This window comes from Micromys minutus (genome assembly GCF_963924665.1).
Source record: "Micromys minutus genome assembly, chromosome: X".
NCBI classification, from domain to species: domain Eukaryota; kingdom Metazoa; phylum Chordata; class Mammalia; order Rodentia; family Muridae; genus Micromys; species Micromys minutus.
Window position 1 is genome coordinate 26099955 of NC_137970.1, and position 22143 is coordinate 26122097.

The 22143-nt window shown below is 41.0% G+C and overlaps 1 protein-coding gene across 1 annotated transcript in view; it reads right to left on the bottom strand.

Annotated features, from left to right (window-relative positions):
* Positions 1-22143, bottom strand: part of ASB9 (ankyrin repeat and SOCS box containing 9) — a gene marked incomplete at its 3' end in the record, with an annotated part of 41638 nt that overhangs the window by 9957 nt on the left and 9538 nt on the right. The window contains exons 2-4 of the mRNA XM_080910799.1: positions 20891-21107; positions 12461-12540; positions 206-313 (exon numbers count right to left, since the gene is read on the bottom strand). Of these exons, the coding sequence (XP_080766925.1) occupies positions 206-313; positions 12461-12540; positions 20891-20972 (270 nt within the window). The 5' untranslated portion in view covers positions 20973-21107. The remainder of the gene's footprint in view (positions 1-205; positions 314-12460; positions 12541-20890; positions 21108-22143) is intronic.

Here is a 22143-nt window from a genome sequence, read left to right on the forward strand (position 1 = left end):
AGAGAAGCAAAAACAGGAGGAAGAGAGGAAAGGGAAAGACAGAAAAACAGACAGAAAGGAAGGAAGGAAGGAAGGAAGGAAGGAAGGAAGGAAGGAAGGAAGGAAGGAAGGACAACAACTAATTAAAGGTGCTGGGAATTAGAGGACTAGAAATAGCCATTCATTTTTCTATTTTGTTTGTTTCTATTATTTAAGCTTCACATACCTGAGCTCCATGACTAAGTAAAACACTTGCGCAGGACAGATGACCTCTGAGGCACGCTTCATGGAGTGGAGACACATGATCTGCTGTAATGATGTTTACAGGCCAGCCCTGGAATAAGAGAAATGGGCTCAAAATTCAATACAAGGCAAAGTACCCTGGGGTTGCTTTTCAGATACAATTCCAATACTATGTGAATTCCTCAAAAAATTAAGTTGTACGGTCAGGTAAAGCAGTCTAAAAATGTACTGTAATGTAAAAACAGACAAAAAAAAGGCAAGAAGAAGGGCCCATCACACAGCACAAGTGAGAGCCTAAGATAACCACAAAGAAAATGACTAGGCTCTGCTGGGCCTAGCAACTCAATGATTTCACTGTTGATTATTCACTTGCTGGTGGAGTTCTTGACATTCTGCTCAATTTAACATGCAGCTTCACCCAGCATTTACTGAGAAGGACAGGTATGAAACAGGATGGTGAAGGAAAATATGGGGTGAGCCTCTGCTTGCCTTGCTTACACATATATGACTGGGGAGCCCTCCAGTTACTCTTGTCTCCTAGTGGTAACATCCTATGTGTCCTCCCCTTTAGTGGGTGATTTAATGATGCTGCCTCTTCCTCCACCTTCATTTCCTCTTCCTTTTCCTGTCTTCCTCATCTTCTCCCTCCTTATCCTCTCCTCCGCCTGTGCTCTTCTTCCTCCCTTCCTCCACTTCCTCTAGTCTTCCCTTTCCTCCTTCTCCCTCGCCTGTGCTTCTCCTTCTCAACTATTCTTCCCCTATTCTTCCTTCTGCCATCCAATTCCTCTCTTCCCTCTTCCCCTTCTCTCTTCCCCTTCCTCCTCCTCCTTTTTCATGGGCTAAGCCACTACTTGAGCCTCATTCCTACCAAGATTTGCTTCTAATTAAAAAGATCTTCAAAGATGATAAAGGGTTGTTTCCAGGCTTAAATATCAACCTTTATTTGGCTCACTCTTTTTTTTAGTGTTAGTATCACTTCTTGGCTTATTCTACTTAAAGTCCTTGACAATAAAATGAAGGTGCACCTGCCCAACAACCAGCCAGGATGTGAGACCCTCAGTCCAGCAAATCAGGGGGAATTGGATCTTGTTAGCGGATGCCTCAGTAAGCTTGGCTATACAGACCTTCAGTTAGACAAGCCTTACAATGACTGCAGTTTTTGAGCATCCCTCACCCAGAAAAACGTTGTCCAAATTCCTGGCAGGGCCTTTAACAAACCCACATGTCTGTTTTTTCATGCCACTAACTCTGGGCCATTTTAATTTTGCACAGTAAATGGTGTAAGCCAAGTGATACAGGGTCAGTGCACTAGGTGGGCCTCTCTAGATTAAAAAGTCCCAAAATCAAAGGGACAATTGTATTCCCACATTAGGCCTTTCAAATCTGGAAAAACAAAACATCTGTACATTTAGCTTTAGGAACCATCACCCTCTGGGTAAACTTGTTGTCCAGGAGATGATAGATCATGAGCAAAATCCAAGCAGAAAAGAGGTCCAGGAGCAGTTCCACAGCCCCAGCCCCACTCCATCTTTGAACACACTGTTCTGAGAGACATGGATAAAATAAAAGTTCTTTTTAATCTATATATGCTTAGGGTTGTTTTTAATTTCTTGTGTGTGTGTGTGTGTGTGTGTGTGTGTGTGTGTGTGTGTGTGTGTGTGTATTCAGATGCATGTGTCCTACTTTATCACAATCTTCCTTATGCCCTAGAGACAAGAATTTCCACTAAACCTGGGGTAACTCTTCACTCCCTACCACAGTACACTGCTGAGGTTGCAGGTGTATACGATCAACCAAGATTTTCATGTGGGTTCTGGAGATTTGTACTCAAGTCCTCATATTTGTATAGCACATGCTCTTATGCACTGAACTATCTTCGTGTCCCTTGTGCATGGTTAATCTAATCAATGACTTAAATATAGGTCATAACGTTTCTTCCTGGAACAGTATAAAGTTGCCTAAAATTGTTCCAATAAAAGGTCTCAGTCTCCATTAATCCCGACATATATTTTTCTGCTTCTGAGACATTTATGGCATTATTAGTTAGCCAATAATCATCCTGTATATTTGGCCTTTATCTTCTGATCAGCAGGATCACACATTTTGAGATATCAAGTCACTCTCTGCTTATACCCCAGTACACAGGGACTCAGATCCAGAGCCTAGGAAAAGATTCTGGGTTTCACCATAATATGCTTGTAAATGGGAGGTTCCAATGCCCTTGTCAGTCTTTCTCTACCCCTATTCTGCTGTTTACAGGGAAAGAAGAGACTGCATTTTCCTCCACACAGAACCTCACATCCCATCTGTATAACATGAATCCTCAAAACATGGCTCCCAGTGCCCAGATACAGGTATTTGACTATTTCCATTATTACTGACTTGCGAATTATTTCATTTTAGGGAAAGCACCACCCCAGACCTTTCAGTTTGGTTTGGCTTGGTTTCCATTCTCACTGTTCTCCTATCTAATTTGTCCCACTCAGCCTGTAGCACTCGGGGAGGGGGCAGGGAGGAAGTTATTCATGGCAAAACTGTTAATTGCAAATTTAGGTCTAGTTGCACAGGCCTGCCATCCCAGCTGCTTGGGAGACTGAGATGGGAGGATCAAAAGGTCAAAGCCTGCCTGCGTTTCAGGGCAAAGTTCAAAGGTTAGCATGAATAACTCAGTAAAACCGTAATCGGGAGGGGAAGGGACTGGCAGCATAGTTCAGTAGTAGAACGTCTGCCAGGCATGTGTAAGGCCCTAGGTTCAATTTACACACACACACACACACACACACACACACACCTCTATTGCCCTCTGTTCAACAGAGCATGCAATGAAAAGACAATTGTCCTATCAAAGAAAAATTTTAAGTCATTTTGTTAATATAAGAAGTAATCCTCTAGCTATGAACTCCATTTCAAAGGCAGCATTTCGGTACTTGTATATAAAACAAGGAAAGCACAAAACAACACAAAAATTAGCCCCAATGTGAAGCATTTCCCCATATACTATATAGTCACATTGCAATGGAGTTCCTTTAAGTCTCCTTCTGAAAGTTCAGGACCTTAGAGTTCATCAAGCTGCAGCTGTACTTTCAATGGTCTTGTAATCTAACTAATTGATAAATCTCAATCCTATAGCATCAGGGGGTAATTTGAAACCAGCTACCTCACAGCTTTTAGTCCACAGTAGGATCTGTGTACAGAACACATATTGACTGGACGGCTGGTTTTTAATGGTTCTATTATCATTTGTTAACTCTTCTTAGCTCATGGCCACACACTGTTTCTGATAGGTTGTACAGGATCAGCAACTTGACCAATACACTGCTCGGTCCCCAGAAACATTCTATTACACCACAAAGTGTCATGTGTCCATCCAGATGAAACCAAATGACCACAGCAACCTTTAGGCTTGCCAGCTTTTCTGTCCATGGTTTCCAGTTCCTTCTATACTCAGCAGAAAAGAAGATGATGATCTCCTGCTTCCTCAGGTTCGCTCACACTCAGCCAAGAAAATCATAGCCATTTCATGCGGCATCCCTATGCCCCTTCTCCCCATCTCTAAGGCCTGCCCACACCTTCCACGCTCTTCCTTCTCTGTGCTCTTTTCTCAGGGGAACAAATGTATGAAATTGCTGATAGCCCTTGGACTGATGTGCTCTCTCTTTTACCATAGGACCTTATGTCATCTACCGTCTTTCATGTACCCATTCTCCAATTCTCTCCCTGTCAGACATACTTCCCAAAGCCTTTGCCAAGCCATCACTCAATGCCCTCCTTCCTGTCACTATCCCTACACACACACACACATGCACTCATGCACACACACACACACACACACACACACATGTGCGTCTTCTTTTTCCCTTGCCTGATATTCCACTCTACTATGCAATCTTTCCCCAAGCTTCTCTTAATGACCTTAACAATGGAAGGGGAAATACTCTGGAGGGTGAGATGCTTTCATTGGATTGAGGAGGGGAGTCAAGATGGAAAGTCCACAAAAAGTAAGACTTATGCAAATGTCATAAGCAAACCATAATTTATAGGAATGCTCTAAGAAAACCTGCTGCTTTGTAAGCTCCACTGAAAAGAAAAGAGAAATAAAGATGAGCAATGGCTTCTTCGTCAAACCCAATATGTAGTGCTCACTCTGCCAAACCCTTCCACCTCAGATTTTGCTGTTCATTCACTTTAACCTCTGGCTTCTAACATATTGTTCTATCTGATTTCCATCTTCAGATCATGGGTTTCTCTCTTTCACTGACTCTGTCCTTTTCTCTGTACCTCTCCTAGCATAGGCATTTCTCCAAACATTTGCCCCATTTTTTTCCTTTTCTCTAAATTCTTTATATATTGCTTACATGTGAGTACAAGCAAACACACATATACACACAGAGGGAGAGGGGGAGAGAGGAAGAGAGAGATAGGGAGAGAGAGAGGAGGAGAGAGAGAGGGAATGAATTATCCATGGTACATTTTATAATACTATGCCAAGACACAATTACCTATGGACCCAACTAGCAATAAAAACTCAGCCTTTTCTAATTAAAAAAAAAAATGAGCCTTGTCAATCTGTTTTCTCAGTGGCAGTAAGATCTTGCTTGATTTCTAGAATTGAGACCTCAGGAGTCAGGATGGCAGAGTAGTTCCCAAGTTCAAATACCAGTACCAGCATCAGGACCTACCTACCAAGCAGTATACTAGCAGTCAGTGACTTATCCCTAAGCCTCAATATGCTCATATGTAAAATGGGTACAATTACACCTGCCTGATTTAGATTCCTATCAAGACTGGAACATGGTGGATACAAAAGTTGAGCACTCAGCAATTGCCCGGGCACTCCTATCTGGAACTTCTTCTTTCCCATTTAGCCTTCAGTCAGTTGCCAACTCTAACATGCAAATGATTGTCCTTGTTTCTGTCCTGGTCTTTCATTGGCCCTTTAAAGATCCCAGTGGGTATTTGTAATTTTAAATCAGCTTGGCAGCAGCTCAAGTCGTTTCAGAAGAGGGAACCTCAACTTTAAAATAAAATGCCCCCAATCAGATTGACCTGTGGACAAGCATTATTGCATTTTTCTTGAGTGATGATCAATGTGGGAGGGCGCGGCTCACTGTAAGCAGTGCCAGTCCACAGTGGTCCACAGTGTTCTAAGAAAGCAGGCTGAGTAAGGCAGGAGTAGCAGCCACAATGTAGCCTTCTTTTTTCCTGTGCCCGCCCATCAGTTCTTGCTTGCAGGTTCCGGCCCTGACATTCCTCACTCATCAACTGCTGCCTGGAAACCTTTTCCTCCCCAAGTTTGCCTTTGGTGATTGTATTTTATCACAGCAACAGAAAACCCTAAACAGGCAGGTAGGATGAACAGGCTCATTCAGTTTTCTAGGGGATAAAACAGTCTACTCTTCCCTACTTGCTAGTGGTGAGAACTTATGGAGTAGCTGCTTGGTTTTGACTACATGGAGGAATTCCCTAGGAAACTTTCAAAAGGTCCTGGGATCTAGGCTGGGTGAGGGTGACATAGTGAAAGGAAGCTCAATTCAGCTCAGAAGTTGATTGGTTGCTTTATTTCTGTAATACTTAGAATTGAGCCTTGGCCCTGCTATTCTCTAGGCAAACGGTCTACACTGAGCTATACTGGAGTCCCTTTTTGTCTTCTTTTGTCTCGTTTTTCCATTTTCATGTTTGTGTTGCTGTTGTTGTTGTTGATTGTGGTGGCGGTGATGGTGGTGTGTGTGTGTTTGCATACATATGCATATGTGTGCACTTGCTTGTAGATACCAAAGAATGATTGAGGCTCATTCATTGGAGGAAGGGTCTATCAAAGAAAGCCAGAGCTTGCTGATAGGACTGGTTTTGCTAGCCAGCTTGCTCGGGGGATCACATCCCTGCTTGTGAGGCTAGAATAACAGGTAGGCCACATCCACACTTGGCATTTATATGGTTTCTGGGATGCAGTCTTTAGCCCTTCTGCTTGGGATATAAGTACTTTAACCACCGAGCCATCTCCCACACAACTCCAGCCCTCTTGAAAATTGGGAAATAAGGACTGACATGCACAAACTGGGCTTCAACATAGTCTGTAAGCTAGGCTGGCCTTGAACTTATATCCCCCCTGCCTCTGCTCCAGGGTATCTGAGGTTACATACAGACTTGCATTACCAGTGATGAGTCAGCAATTTTAAAGGGTCCTCCTGAATAGCACCCTATGGGAATTCTAAGCCGAAATCTGCAGAGAAAGGCACTAAATAAAGTTCACTGTTTCACCTGTGGCATTTTAATTACTTTCTGCTGACCTAAAAAACCACCACTGTCAGTTTAAAAATTTTTTTAACTGAAGTAGAATTGACATGTTAAACAACTTGAAGATTGTATCACCTCAGTGAATTACCACAAAGAAAATATAGCAGTGTAACAACCATACAGGTAAAGGAAAAAAAAGAATAGTCACATATTATCCAGATTACTCCCACTTCTGGTACCCAAAGGTACCAGAGCTGATGTCTAACACTAGACATTCAGTTTTCTCTCATGCGTTTAACATTTCATTAACAGACCCAGGAAGCATGTGTTCTATGCACATGTTTGCCACTTTTAGTCAACACGCTGGTCAGAGTCGTCCATCGACTTTCACTGCTGTTTGAGTGTGAGAGTTAACAGAATATATTCTTCCTTGACGGCTTGCCTTTGGACTTGGTTATGTGATTTGATTTACTCAGTTCAATGTGAGCAGATGTGGCATATGTCGTGATTAGAAGCTTTCTGTCCTTGGATGGCTCAGATTGCAATGCCATGCAACAGTCTTTTGCCAAGAAAAGAAAAGCCCTCAGGCAGCCAGAGGTCAAAGAAGGACGAGAGATGTGTGTGCCGCAGCTTAGAACTGAGCCCAACCAAGTCAGGCTTATTTCAACTGACTGAAACATTCATTAGCAAGAAGTCATGGTAATTATATCCTGCCACTGAATATTGGGACGAGAGTTTGCCCCTGAGTTTCGAGGTGGACTAGTAAAAGTGGGTATTAGAAGCTTCGTTTTATAAAAGCAGAGATTGATGTCCAAACATGACAACTCACTTAACTGACTCAACAGAATTTACATAAAGACATGGCTCTAAGCTGATAGTCAGTAAAAATACAAATAGCAAATATAAACTAGCATCATTCCTCTTAACAAGTGATGCACAGAGCTGGAGAAATGGCTCACCAGTGAAGGGCACTTTCTGCCCCTCCAGAGGACCTTAGTTCAGTTTGCAGCAGGAATATGGTGGCTCAAAACTGTATCTAACCCTAGTTCCAAGAAACCCAAAACCTTCTTCTGTCCTCCTCAGACACTGAAAACGCATGGTATGCAAACATACATGTAGGCAAAATACCTATATACATCAAATAAAAACAAAATATAACAGGAAAAAAAATAAAACAACTGACACATAGCTATCATTATTCATACTATCGAAATAGCAAAAGTATTCATTTAACATGAGTAAACTAAGTTCTTTAAAATAGAGTCATGTGATAGAATCTACGATAGGTTGCTGCTTCCAAAAGTAACTTAACACAGTGACTTGGGGTGGTATAATTTTTCTTTGGAAATGATCTTACAGATGAATTTCTTCTTTTAAATAGGTTCATGAAATTGAGGTGTTTTCTGTGCTCACTGCTGTTGTGTGTCCTCTCATTAATAGCATTATGATCCACAACAATCACAGACATCTTCAGTGAATCATAATGATTAAGAGAGTCTTACTCCATAACAACAAACTGAAGAAAGTCAAAAAAAAAAAAAAAAAAAAAAAACAGATCCTTCAACAAAACTGGAAAATCTGGATAAAATGGACAATTTTCTAAGCAGATACCAGGTACCAAAGATAAATCAGGATCAGACAAACCATCTAAACAACCCCATAACCCCCTAAAGAAACAGAAGCAGTTATCAAAAGTCTCCCAGCCAAAAAAAAAAAAAAAAAAAAAAAAAAAAGCCCAGAACTAGATGGGTTTAGTGCAACCTAATACCAAAACTCTCCAAACTAATAGGAACAGATTGACTACTACCCAATTCTGTCTATGAAGCCACAATTACCCTTATACCTAAACCACACAAAGACCCAACAAAGAAAGAAAACTTCAGACCAATTTTCCTTATAAATATTGATGCAAAAATACTCAATAAAATTCTCGAAAACAGAATCCAAGAACACATCAAAACGATCAAGTAGGCTTCATCCCAGGGATGCAGGGACGGTTCGATATATGGAAATTCATCAACATAATCAACTATATAAACAAACTCAATGAAAAAAAAACACATGATATCATTAAATGGTGAGAAAGCATTTGACAAAATTCAACACCCCTTCATGTTAAAAGTCTTGAAAAGATCAGGAATTCAAGGCCCATACCTAAACATAGTAAAAACAATATACAGCAAATGTGTAGCCAACATCAAACTTAACGGTGAGAAACTTGAAGCAACCCCACTAAAATCAGGGACTAGACAAGGATGCCCACTGTTTCCCTACCTATTCAACATAGTACTGGAAGTCCTGGCTGGAGCAATTAGACAGCAAAAGGAGATCAAAGGGATAAAAATTGGAAAGGAAGAAGTCAAAACATCACTATTTGCTAGTAATATGACAGTATACTTAAGTGACCCCAAAAATTTTACCAGGGAACTCCTATCCCTGATAAACAATTTCAGCAAAGTGGCTGGACATAAAATTAACTGAAATAAATCAACCACCTTCCTCTGCTCAAAGGATAAACAGGAAGAGAAAGAAATTCAGGAACCATCATTCTTCACAATAGTCCCAAATAATATAAAAAATCTTTATGTGACTGTAACCAAGCAAGTGTAAGATCTGTATGACAAGAACTTCAAGTATCTGGAGAAAGAAATTGAAAAAGATCTCAGAAGATGGAAACATCTCCCATGCTCATGGATTAGAAAGATCAACATATTTAAAATGGCCATCTTACCAAAAGCAACCTACAGATTCAATGCAATCCCCATCAAAATTCCAATTCAACTCTTCATAGAGTTAGAAAAAAGAAATTTGCAAATTCATTTGGAATAACAAAAAAACCAAGATAGCAAAATCCATTCTCAACAACAAAAGAACTGCTGGGGGAATCACCATCCCTGACCTCAAGCTGTATTACAGAACAGATAAAAACTGTATGGTATTGGAACAGAGACAGGTAGGTAGATCAAGGGAATAGAATTGAAGATCCAGAAATGAACCCACACACCAATGGTCACTTGATCTTTGACAAAGAAGCTAAAAACATTCAATGGAAAAAAAGGCAGAATTTTCAACAAATGGTGCTGGTTGAACTGGAGATCAACAGGTAGAAGAATGCAAATTGACCCTTTCTTATCTCCCTGTACAAAGCTCAAGTCCAAGTGGATCAAGGACCTCCACAAAAAACCAGATACACTTAAACTAATAGAAGGGAAAGTAGGGAAGAGGCTCGAAAATATGAGCCCTGGGGAAATTTTCCTGAACAGAAAAGACCAGTAGCTTATATTCTAAGATCAATAATTGACAAATGGGACCTCATGAAATTGCAAAGCTTCTGTAAGGCAAAGGACACTGTCAAAAGGCCAAAATGGCAACCAATAGATTGGGAAAAGCTCTTTACCAATCCTACATCTATAGAGGGCTAATATCTAATATATACAAGGAGCTCAAGAAGTTAGACTCCAAAGAATTGAATAACCCTATTTAAAAATGGGGGGGGGGCAGAGCTAAACAAAGAATTCTCAACTGAGAAATATCGAATAGCTGAGAAGCACCTTTAGTCATCAGGGAAATGAAAATCAAAACAATCCTGAGATCCCACCTCACACTGGTCAGAATGGTTAAGATTAAAAAAAACTCAGGTGACAGCAGATGCTGGCGAGGATGTGGAGAAAGAGGAACACTCCTTCATTTTTGGTGAGACTGTAAGCTGGTATAACCACTCTGGAAATCAGTCTGGTGCTTCCTCAGAAAAATTGGATATAGTACTACCTGAGGACCCAGCTAGACCACTCCTGGGCATATGTACAAAAGATGCTCCAACATATAACAAGGACACAGGCTTTACTATGTTCATAGCAGCCTTATTTATAATAGCCAGAAGCTGGAAAGAACCCAGATGTCTTTCAACAGAGGAATGAATACAGAAAATGTGGTACATTTACACAATGGAGTACAACTCAGCTATTAAAAAAATGACTACATGAAATTCTAGAAAACATCATCCTGAGTGAGGTAATCCAATCATTAAAAAAAAAAAAAAACACCCATGGTTTGCATTCACTGATAAGTGAATATTAGCCCAAAGGCTCAGAATACCCAAGATACTATTCACAAACCACTTGAAGCTCAAGAAGGATAACCAAAGTGCAGATGCTTCAGTTTTTCTTAGAAGGGGGAACAAAAATATTCATTGGAGGAAATACAGAGCTTGGAGCAAAGACTGAAGGAAAGGCCATCCAGAGACTGCCCCACATGGAGATGTAGCCAATATACCGCCACCAAACCCAGACAATATTGCTGATGCCAAGAAGTGCATGCTGACAGGTGCCTGATATAGCTGTCTCCTGAAAGGCTGCATATATATATATATATATATATATATATATATATATATATATATATATATATATCACACTGCTTAGAAACCATGGCAGTTTCAAAACCACAGCTCAAACTTTAACAAATGAATCTAAAAGTCCATATATTATTACATCACACATTTGTTTCAATATTTTATAAGTTTTTCCATGATTTGTGTTTTATGAATTTAAAACCTTTCTTTAATCATGTTTCCATTGATTTTGCAGGATTGTTCTGTTAAAAGGTCCTGGGTTCCACACCTATCTGCACCCAATCCTGCATGAACCACACTCAGAAAGAGAGAGAGAGAGAGAGAGAGAGAGAGAGAGAGAGAGAGAGAGACAGAGAGACAGAGAGACAGAGAGACAGAGAGACAGAGAGACACACACAGAGAGAGACAAAGACAGACACAGAGACACAGAGACAGAGACAAAGGCAGAGATACAGAGAGAGGAAGGGAGGGAGGGACAGAGAGAGGGGAAAGCGAGAGAGGGATGGGGGAAGAGTGGGGAAAGGGAGGGAGGGAGGGGCATAAAGATATAAAGATATGATGATATTTTTAGAGAACAGAATTTTTCAAACAAAGACTTTGTTAGGAAATAAACTGCTTTTTACACAGTGTCTTTGCATAAGATTCTAATAATTTAAAGCCAACAGAAATCAGTGTGTACAGGAAAATAAGGAGAAGAAAACTAAAACCAAACTGCTGAGAGCCATAGGCTACTGGGGATCTGACCAAACTGAAAATGTTACTGAAAGTCTTAAGACTACATATTTAAGACATTTTCAAGCATTCATTTTACATTAGGAGTCTTTAGTACTAGAGCTGCTGACATTTCCAGCTGGCTAATCCTTGACACAGTTTGTACTGTGCATCGTAGGACACTTAACACGACCAGTGATTTCTACCTACATTAGCACCACTCTAGTGCGACGACAAAAGGTGGCTCTAGCAATTATCCCCTGGGAGACGAAACTGCTGCAGTTAAAAATCCCTACTTTACATTATAGGCTTTGCTCATGGGTTGGAAGTCTGTGAGTGTTTCTGTGTAGGCACTAATGTGTACCTTGTGTGCACATGGAGGCTAGAGGCAGACAACAGGGAATCTTCTACTTTTGCTCAACACCTTATTTTTTGATCTAGGGTCTCTTATTGAACCTAAAAGTCATCCGATGATGGCTAGACCTCAGCTCTCAGGCTCTGCTCATCTCTGTTGTCTGAGTGCCACCATCACAGACATGTGTCTCTGTGCCCACTTTATTTATTTGTTGTTTTTATGTGTGTTCTGGGATTTCTACTCAGGTCCTTAGCCTTCTGCAACTGGCACTTTACTAAATGAACCATTTCCCCCAGATAAATATAAGAACAAGGTTTGTTTAAAAAACCAAAATGGCATGAATTTACCACTTGCTGATAATCCACTGAACAAGTAGTTAGATTGTTTCCCACTGTGCACTTAGGTTTTCAAAAAAAATGATGTTATGACAGCCTACAATGAAGTGGTTATTATTACAGTGAGGTTCATCTCATTTTGCTGATTTTGCTTAGAGAATATGTCTATCTTACTATCATTCTATGATTTCTCTTTTATCAGTCTGCTAGAGCAGCTGGATACACTTGACACATTATTATTATTAGAGCTACCTGGCTGATAAGGTTCCTCAGGGTCAGCAGACGCCCATGGATAGCAGCATCATGAAGAGGAGACCAGTCAGACACCACATCTGCATGGAAAGGGAGAAATGAGTTACATCATGCTAAGACACTTAGACTGAGACCAAACTAAGGACCAAACTAAGGACCAAAGAGGCAGACTGGGTTACCATGTTGAGTGGGTGAAGTCAGCCAAACACAGAAAAACAGTATAACATAATCTAGCTCCTATGCAGGAAAGGGAGAAAAGACTGTGAGAGGAGGATGAGAGGAAAGATAGGAAAGACTGGTGGATACTAAGTCACTATTTTAGAGAGGAACAAGATACTGTGGTCCACTACTACTCCCTAGGGTGATTATAAATAGAAACTGCCTGATATATATTTCAAAAAGGAACAAAATAGTACAAGATCTTTGATATTTTTAGCATGAGGAAACAATCAGTATTTGGGGAGACAGCTATCTATAGGGGACTTCCATATTTTGTGGAACAAGCCACTAAAGGTACCTCATAAATGCATACAATGTCTGTTTTTATGCATCCTTCAGAAAACAAATCTAATTTAAATTAATATTTTACAGAGGTAGGTCGGACTGACAGGTAGATGACTGAACGTCCATTTGCACACTGGTCTCGAAGGCAAATGATCCGTGTAGTTATATGAGAGCTTTGCCAATTACCAGCATTACTGAGTTTAGCTGTGGTTGCCAGTCTTGCTTCCTGCATGACACACAAACTCTGGCATCTCAGGAAACAGTAGCATGCACTAATAGTAGCAATCATATAATTACATACACCATTAGGCTTGTAATAAAGTCTAAACAGAACTGTATCTATTTATAGGTTACCTTCTGTCCCAATATTAAGCGCAAACAGAATTCAGTCTAACCTTGAAATTGTGGCATTATTTGTGGCCCTCCCCTCAAACCAGTGTGATAATGTGGTTGAAAGTACATTCCGAATTCAGACCCAGTTGACCTCTTCTGAACAGTGGCCCATGAACAAACTGCAGCTCTCAGTTTCATTTTGGGTAAAGACAGAGATATATTTACCCATGGCTCAACACATATTAGCTACTATTATTATCTTGTCCTGACACTAAACAGTGTCTTGATTACATCCCATAAGCGTTGCGTTTAAAAGAGCAAATGTAGTGCACCACCATAGAAGAGGAATACAAATTCTCAGGAAAGAAGCCTGTAAACTCTATCCAACACATTAAGCTTTCCTCTGGCCTTGTAATTAAGTATATATAATAAAATTCAGCATAGACTAGTTTTTTTTTTCCTCATCTCAAGCTGCATCTGATTTCCAGAACAAACAGATGCAGAAGCTACAACGATGGAGGTTTGCCCGAGTCTGCATTAGTTCCAGCTCTGCCTTTCTTCGATAAGCACATGATATGCAAGGAAGGTGCAACTTTCTGATGCTACTTGTTCCTTGCATAAGCACTTAAGAGATGTTAAAGGTTGAGAGAACCCGAGAGCAAGGGTAGTAGCAAGGGCCTTGCAAACTGAAATGACATGAAAAGGCAAGAAGACTTTGTACCTAACACTGAGGACTGCCTGCCACCTGGAGCCATCAGTGCCCTGGAAAATCTGTCCCAATGAGCAAATTACCGTCCTTGCAGATGGACTCATTAAGCATTTAATACATAAAAGGATGCTGTGTGGAACGCCTACATAAAGCCCATCCAGTACTTTCTTACTGAGGTCACTAAGGTCTTCAGACAAAACACCTTAAGGAAAATGGCTTTTCCTGGCTCTCACAATCTTGGGCTTAGTACATGCGCAGTGCCCTCACAGCCTTCACAGAGGTTCCTAATTCTCTTGAGGAAAACACTGCTGCTTCTATCAGGGGAGTCTTAAATTCAGATTATAGATATAGAGGCTGGCTTCTGAATTAGAGCTTCTAAAAAGCATGTAATACCACCCTTCAGGTGCTGATAATGGAGGACACAAAATCTTGAGCAAGAAAAGACAAAATTTAAGGAAGGTCTTGAAAATCAGTTTTTAGTACATGTGCAACGAGATGCCAATCGCTCACCGAGTGTGACATGATCAGCTCTTTTTTTCCTCCAAGTACTCAGCTGCTAAGAAATACAGCTGTCAAAATCCTCCACATCTTTAATGCTGCTTAAGATTATAATACTTGGCAGGGTTAAACAGTCCAGGAAGGTAATTTAGGGCCTAAATTACAACTCTGTTGAGATATCATTAAAGTATTGCAACTATATTATTAAACAAATGCCAAAAACTGGTGCTTGACTCCTACTTATTCATCAAGGGAACATTTCTCTTCCTTACGGCAAATATAGAATGATGCTCCTCCCAAGATCCAAACCAAATCTATTTGGTGCTTTGAAATCATGCAGAATTCAACATTTACAAAGCAGAGACACCCTGTGTCTTGTAGCAGGAGAAAGTGTGGTTCAGGAACACACCACAGGGCTGACAAAACTCTAGATTGCTAGAGAACATCTTCACTGAGCTACAACTCACATTAAGATCTGCCAATTGGAAGGATCCAATCCAATGCTTTTCTTTATGAATACAGATGTGTGCAGCCAACAACACAATCAGTCTCAGGCCATTTTCATTACCCTGTGAAGAAATCTCATGGCCATTGGCATTCATTGCACATCAACACCTGTACTAGCCCGACAACCATTGATCTGTTTCTTGTCTTTATGGATCTGCCTATTCTGGACAGTTCATCTAAGTGAGACTCTACAATGCACTGACTCCTTTAATTTAGCATGCTCCAAGCTGCATCCACTCTGTGGCATGCATTAGCACTTCATGACATCTTTAGTCAAATACTCATTGTATGGATCAATTACATTAAAGTGAACCATTTATCGGGTGAAGAAAATTTGTGTTGTTTCCACTTTAGGGTTAGCAAAATGCTGCTACAAACATTCCTTCCATATTTAGGGGGTAGATCTGTGTTTCCAATTATTTGTGCCTATCCCCACAGAAGCCTATGACTTCTATATATGTTTAGTCCCTTGAGAGTATTTTCCAAAGTGCCCACCCCAGCATATATTTCCATCAACAATATAAAAGGCTTCCCCTTCTAACTCCAAAGCCATTTTAGTTGGTACGACATTTCTTAAGCCCATGTTCCTGCCCCGAAGAAAGACATAGTTCCTAAGTCTAATCCTTTGTTAACCTTATACAAGGAATTCACTTTCAGCAAGTCTCAGAGCACTGGAGTGTGTAAAAACCTAAATGTTGGTACTGGTAGTATTAACACATTAACACTTTTCTAGCATTGACACAGCACAGATTGTGCATGCAAGAGGGAAGGGAGAGAGGGAGGGAAGAAACAAGGGAGAGAAGGGGGCAAGCAAACATAATTTTGCAACGTAGAAATAATCCACACATCCTCTTGCTCTACAAACATGGAATTGAGACTTGCTACTTGTGATAGCCAGCAGAGAAGACACCTAGAACACACTGCTCCAGGCATTTCTAGGGCACATGCCTGGAGTAGGCAATGTGCTACAGGGTCAGTATATGGCTAGTTGCCTCCTAAGGCAACCACTTATGATTCCTGACAACTACCAGCTGGAAAAAAAAGAACAAGCAGAAGACAAGACCTATTCTCCTATCAGACTATGGATGATGATCATGGTAGACGGACTATCCATGATATGACAGAGAGATCCTAGGCCACAATACCCCTCTTCCATCAATTCCACCAGAGTCTTTGAAACCCAAAAGTTATTATTACCAACAGATTGTACACACCCTTGGCATAGACTGAGTATTCATTCATAGTATTGGTTCATCTATGGCCTATATTTGGTTTTACTGCCAAAAACTAAAGAGATACCAAATGAGGCTACTGGTAATGTCACGGATCCACCATTGTAGCTTAAAATCTCACAAGTCCTCCAATTAGTGTCATTAAACTTGCCCTTTAAAAGGAAAGTATCTCTATCAAGCCTGTGGCACATTAGGAAGATTGCTGTTTCATTTTTTATTATGCTTTCTGGAACAATTTCGAAGATTTCCATTATTTCAGGGGAGATTTAAAGTGCACTAATTGCCCCATTCTGAAAAGAGCTATTAAAAAAGTTCTAAGAACCCTAGTAAATGTGAGGCAGTAGCATAAATCCATTTTAGGAAACATTTTTGCAAGGTCGAAAGTGGAAGGGGGAAGTTGCTCTAAAGAGACTGGATCATCTGGGATGCAACAAAGGTACATTCAGTGGTATTAACCAATACTCCAAGACTGAAGAAGAATCCTGATATGGGGAGAGTGGACAAAGTATGAGACCTCTTGGGCAAGATGGTCCAGTCTACTCCATCTCTTATCCAGCCCCTTTCTCCCTTCCCTCCCCCCTCCTCCTCTTCCCTTCTCTGTACCCTCCTTCCTTCAGCTCTCCATAATTTCACATCTTCACCTCTTCTGTTTACAGAGACAAAACACCCTCAGAAAGCATCCTTTGCTGAACTGACCCAACATCTAAAAGTAGGAAACCATTTCCTTTCAATGCCTACTCTTGCCTGCTTTCTGCTTAAATGTGAATTATTTTTCCTAATCAAGTGGGCTCAATTTTGAGAAGAAAAAATTGTCTCTGGTGATATGAGCTTTCAGGCAAACAACCAAACACAAACCAACTTGTGTCAGAGAGATGGCTCATAGAATGCTGTAACAAAGTACTTCACACAACTACAATAAGCTTGTGACAATTGGAATGCATTTTCTTTCTGCTGTCAAGGCTGGAAGTTTAACAGAAGTCTAAGTGTCACAAAGGCCCTGCTCTTTCCAAAGTCACCAAGGAGGAATCCTTGCTCTCCTCTCCTCTAGCTTCTCACACTTGATGTCCATCCTTGGCTTTCCTTAGTTCATAGATCTGGTGCTCTCATCTCTGACATTTGCTGCATAGCATTCTCTCTGAATGTCCACTCTCCTTTTCTTATTGAAACACCAATCTTATGGGATTAAGAATCCAAGCCATGCCAAGGAGGCTTTAGTTTATTGATTATATGTGCACCATCATAATTACCCAATAGTAGTCTCTTTCTGAAATCCAAAGGCTAGTTAGGATTTCCAAGGATCATTTGGGAGGTACAATTCAATCCCTGACAAAGTACTTTCTGGGGAGGAATGCTACTCTTCCCCTGTTCCCTAGACAGCAGAGTCAAGCACTAAATCAATCTCTGTGAAGAGTTGGCTCTCCATCTTCTGATCTTTTCCTCTTCTTCTAGAAAAGAGGAGAGAGAAAAAGAGTGAACTATAGCCAGTCCTATGAAGATGCCAGAGGATACCTTCAGCAGAGCTGGGAGTCTTACAACCAACTTGGAAACAACATTCTGAATGTTCCACATTCCACACTTCACCAAGGTCAAGGCCTCAGAAGCACAAACAAATGTAACTAGCTACCACAGAGGGTTTTCCAGCCCCTGAGCTGAGAAAAAAAAAATGTGTAAAGTAGGGAGCAAAACAGTCTACTTGAGAAGAGTGAAAAACCTAGGGGAGCTGCATGGGAGCAGTGGTTTGTTACACTGGGTGTGGGAAATAAAGAGAAAATTGGCATTCTGGGTCAGAGAAGGAGAATATAAGCAAGCAGGGATGTCCAAGTGTCCAGTCACCTATCTTGTGATTTCCATGTCTTTGAAAACTGCTATCCCTTTAGGTCCCTTGGAATAATAACATCAGAAATCCCTTCCTGTTTTTATGGTACAACTTACTGACGCCATGTGCCACTTGTTGGCCATTGGAAAGTTTCTCCATTCATTGAGTTTCAACCACAAGCCTTCTGCAGAACATTCTGAGGCTTCTCATACTCAGCCTGTATTCATTTCCAACCTTGGCCCCATATCACCAGGTTATGTGATTAGGCAATGTTATTCACAGTTTTATGTCAAAAATGGAACCCCTGAAGAGCTATAAAGACAGTCAATTGATTATTTTTTTTTAAAAAAGGAAGCTTGTCACATAGGCAAGAGGACATGAGTTCAGATCCATAGCATCCCATTAAAAAACTGTACCAATGTGTTTGTAATACCAGCACCAGGGGAGATGGCTGCAGGGAGGATCCCTGGAGCGCTCTAGCAAGTCACAGTTACTGAATCAGCAAGCTCCAACTTCAGTGGGAGACCCTACCTCAAAAAATTAAGGTGGAGAGAGATTACAGATGACACACTACACTGACCTCTGACCTTCACATATGTACATACACATGCATACATACCCTTTTGTACACACACTCACCTGAACATGTACATATAACAGAGATAAAGAAAGCTCTGTTCTGATTCCCCCCCCCCCTTGCACTTTTCACCGCACTAAGCCAGCTTTCTTTCCAGCTTCCCTCTTATCTAGCTCTTCTGTCTAACCTAATATGGGGTTTAAAAAAAAAAAAAAAAAAAACACTTCACAATCTAAAATGTTTTCTCCCAGTATGTCACAATATTGAAACAAATTGCACAATCCAATTTCTCTTTCCTTCAAAATTAAAGTGCTTACTCATCGTATCTGAAGTTTGACCCAGCTATCAGTTGCATCCTTAGATTTGTGCAATGGTTCTTAAGGTGTGCTCCCTGAAAATTCCAGTCAAAATCACATAGAGGATGTTTGAGGATGAAGATACCCAAGCTTCAACAGAGTCTTCTCACTTATTTAGCATGTCTCCATGATTTATTCTAAATGGGGTACTATATGAATCTTCTCAGACTCTTCATTATCTCTTTAGGACCATCAATGACTTCCTGTTCCCCAACTCGCAAAGCCTAACTCCCTTCATACAAATTTAAAAGATTTACCATTCTGTGGAGATGGAGAAGGCTCAGTGACTAACATACCTTTTATGCAAACAGAAGGATCTGAATTCAGATCCCCAATATCTATGTCAAAAGACATGCATAGGAGCACACACCCCAGTGCTAGAAGAACAGAGGCACATATCCTGGGGGCTCACTGGGTATCCAGTCTAGCCCAAACAGTATACTTCAGGTTCACTGAAACACTGACTGTCTTAGAAACAAGGAAGAGAGCAGTAGAAGATACCCAATTTGACTTCTGGCTTCTACCTACATACTCAAGTATTGTATATGCACTGACTTTCATGTACACACACACACACACACACACACACACACACACACAATTCATCATCCAGTTCCATCTCTCCAAATTAATTCTCATTAAATTGACTCCTCAAGGTACTCCACATCCTAGCTGGAACAACCTGTCCACTTTCTAAGCAGCATAACATTCAGGAAATGGGGCTAGTTTCTCTCTCCACATACAAACAAAAGTAAAAACACAAGACTTTGCTGTGAACTAACTGTCTAGAACTCTATTGAATTACTGTTTCCAACAATGATTGGATTGCTGCATTAAAAATTACTCAACAAACCCATTTTTGAAAGTGATTCTTGATTCCAATTCACATTCTTACTATTCCAAATGTGTACTCAATGCATGCTAATTAACTAAGCTCTGTCACTGTGTGTGGAAATCTCACTCACCATCGAGGGCCCTGTACATTTTGGGGACAAAAGTGGATAAGTAAAAAACAAACAAACAAAAAATGTGCAAGCCTGTCTCCTCACCTCAATCAAAGAGGGAAGGCATATTGTCTTGTCTACTTTCTGTTGCTTCCTTTTACAAACCTGTACAGAAAGACATCATTAAGTCTTTGGAGGACTTTAGAACCTGTTTATTGTCCTTCTAATAGAAAAGTATTGAGGGCAAGTGTTTTGAATGTGATAGTGTCTCCTTGAATGCTCAGGTAGACAATTCCTTCTTCTGGAACCTGCTGAATGTTCCATGAGAGTAACAGGGAGCCAGTGGGTGCAACACATGCCTGGAAGAAATCTTTGTAGCATTTCAAATGTTGCATTTTATAGTCAATCAACCAGCCAATATCCTTGAGAAACCTAGCTTCACCAAATATGAAATATCTAGGGGAACTTTTAATAAGAGAATATTTTTAGCAATTACAGTGTTCCTATAAGATTATGTGGCACACACACACACACACACACACACAATACCTGTAATCTCAGCACTTCAGAGGCTGAGACAGGAGGATAATGAGTTTAAGGTCAACCTAAACTACACAGGAGAGCGAAACACAGCTACTTATAAGTAACTCTTAAACCTCTTATTTAATAAGTAATACACCTGACCCACAAAACAGTGAGTGACTCCTTGGAGAAAATGTTTTCACCACTAGAAAATGCTCCATGACAAAAAAAGTCATGTCACCTTTATGACTCTACAAAGATAGTTTTTGAATAACCACTTAAAGGACGGAGACTAACTGTGGACATCTGTTCAGTAGCTGCCCTATGGACACCCTACAGAAAGACTCACTGATGTAACCCAGCTCTCTTCTCTCTCTTGAACACATTAACCACCCTCCCAAGCACTTTGTTTTCCCATCTTCTGTGACTCACCTCCCATCAATGGGTTTGAAAGAAATCTGAGGTGAGGAGAGCCTCCTGGCTTGTCACTCCTGCCCCTTTGTTCACCATCCATGGTATCTTCCTAGGCCAGCAAATTCTTATGTTCCACTTCGGTTGTTCAGGAAAACTCAAATGCCATGCTCCTGATGCCCCTGGGAAATTCCAGATCTGTGGCTGGTTGAACTGCACACGTCTTGGTCCAAGCAGGCTGCAGCAGAGAACAGCACAGGCAGGGTTATGTGGATACTACCTGTGGTCAAAGAGATCCTCATGCACACACACACACACACACACACACACACACACACACACACACACACACACCTCAACCTAGCACGCTGGAGACCAGCCAAAGTACACAACTGCCCTCAGGTCTCGAGTCTGAAAAGTTGCTGATGTCACGTCCTTTCCTACACTGAGACCAATCAGGGAGCAAGCCTTGGAGTTTATCAGGAAAGAAATCCACACTATGTAACTTTTGGAGAATGAAGGCAGCTGGGTGGTTGAATAGGAAGAAGTCGTTACAGCAGCAGAGATCTGTTTGCTACTTTAGGGACTACTCAGACAAGCCTCAACATCCAGGAGCTGAGAAAGTTGCTTTTGCCGCAGCTCAGAGAAACTCCTCGCACAGGAACATGCATAGCCTAGCCTGGCCATCTGGACATGTGTTTTCAATTTTGCTGGGAGTGTCTTATGGAAAAATGTGTCTGTATGTTACAAAAAAAATGCAAGGGGTAGAGGTGGGAAAGGGATAGAAAGAACTCATTTTCCAGTGGGGGGGTACAAGTTCATTCCTTGTCCTATTTTATCCTTCCTGAACACATTTCAATTTAATTTAGGAATAAATGCGGAATGTTGGGGGGGAGGGGGAGGATGAAGGACAGACAGAGTCACCACACGTGTGAAAGAGAGCTGCTGTCTTTCCTCATGAAGACTACTGCTTTAAGGTAGCCCCAGTCTGCCTCCATGAATGTTAAGGTTTCAGTATGGGTGACTTCTCTTTTCATTTTCCACCAGACTCCCAGATGCTGGTTTCAGTCACTCGTGTTGCCATCATTCCGTGGGTTTGAAAGGAGCCTGGTGTGAGCAAGAGCCTCCTGGTCTCAGCAGCTTGTTGCTTTTCCTGCCTCCTTCCCTGACCCCAATCTATCCACCATCCATGACCCACCTCCTGCACTAAGGAACGTCCTGCTCCACCTCACTGGCTTAGGAAAAGACTCCTACCTTTCCTCTCTTGCAGGCTG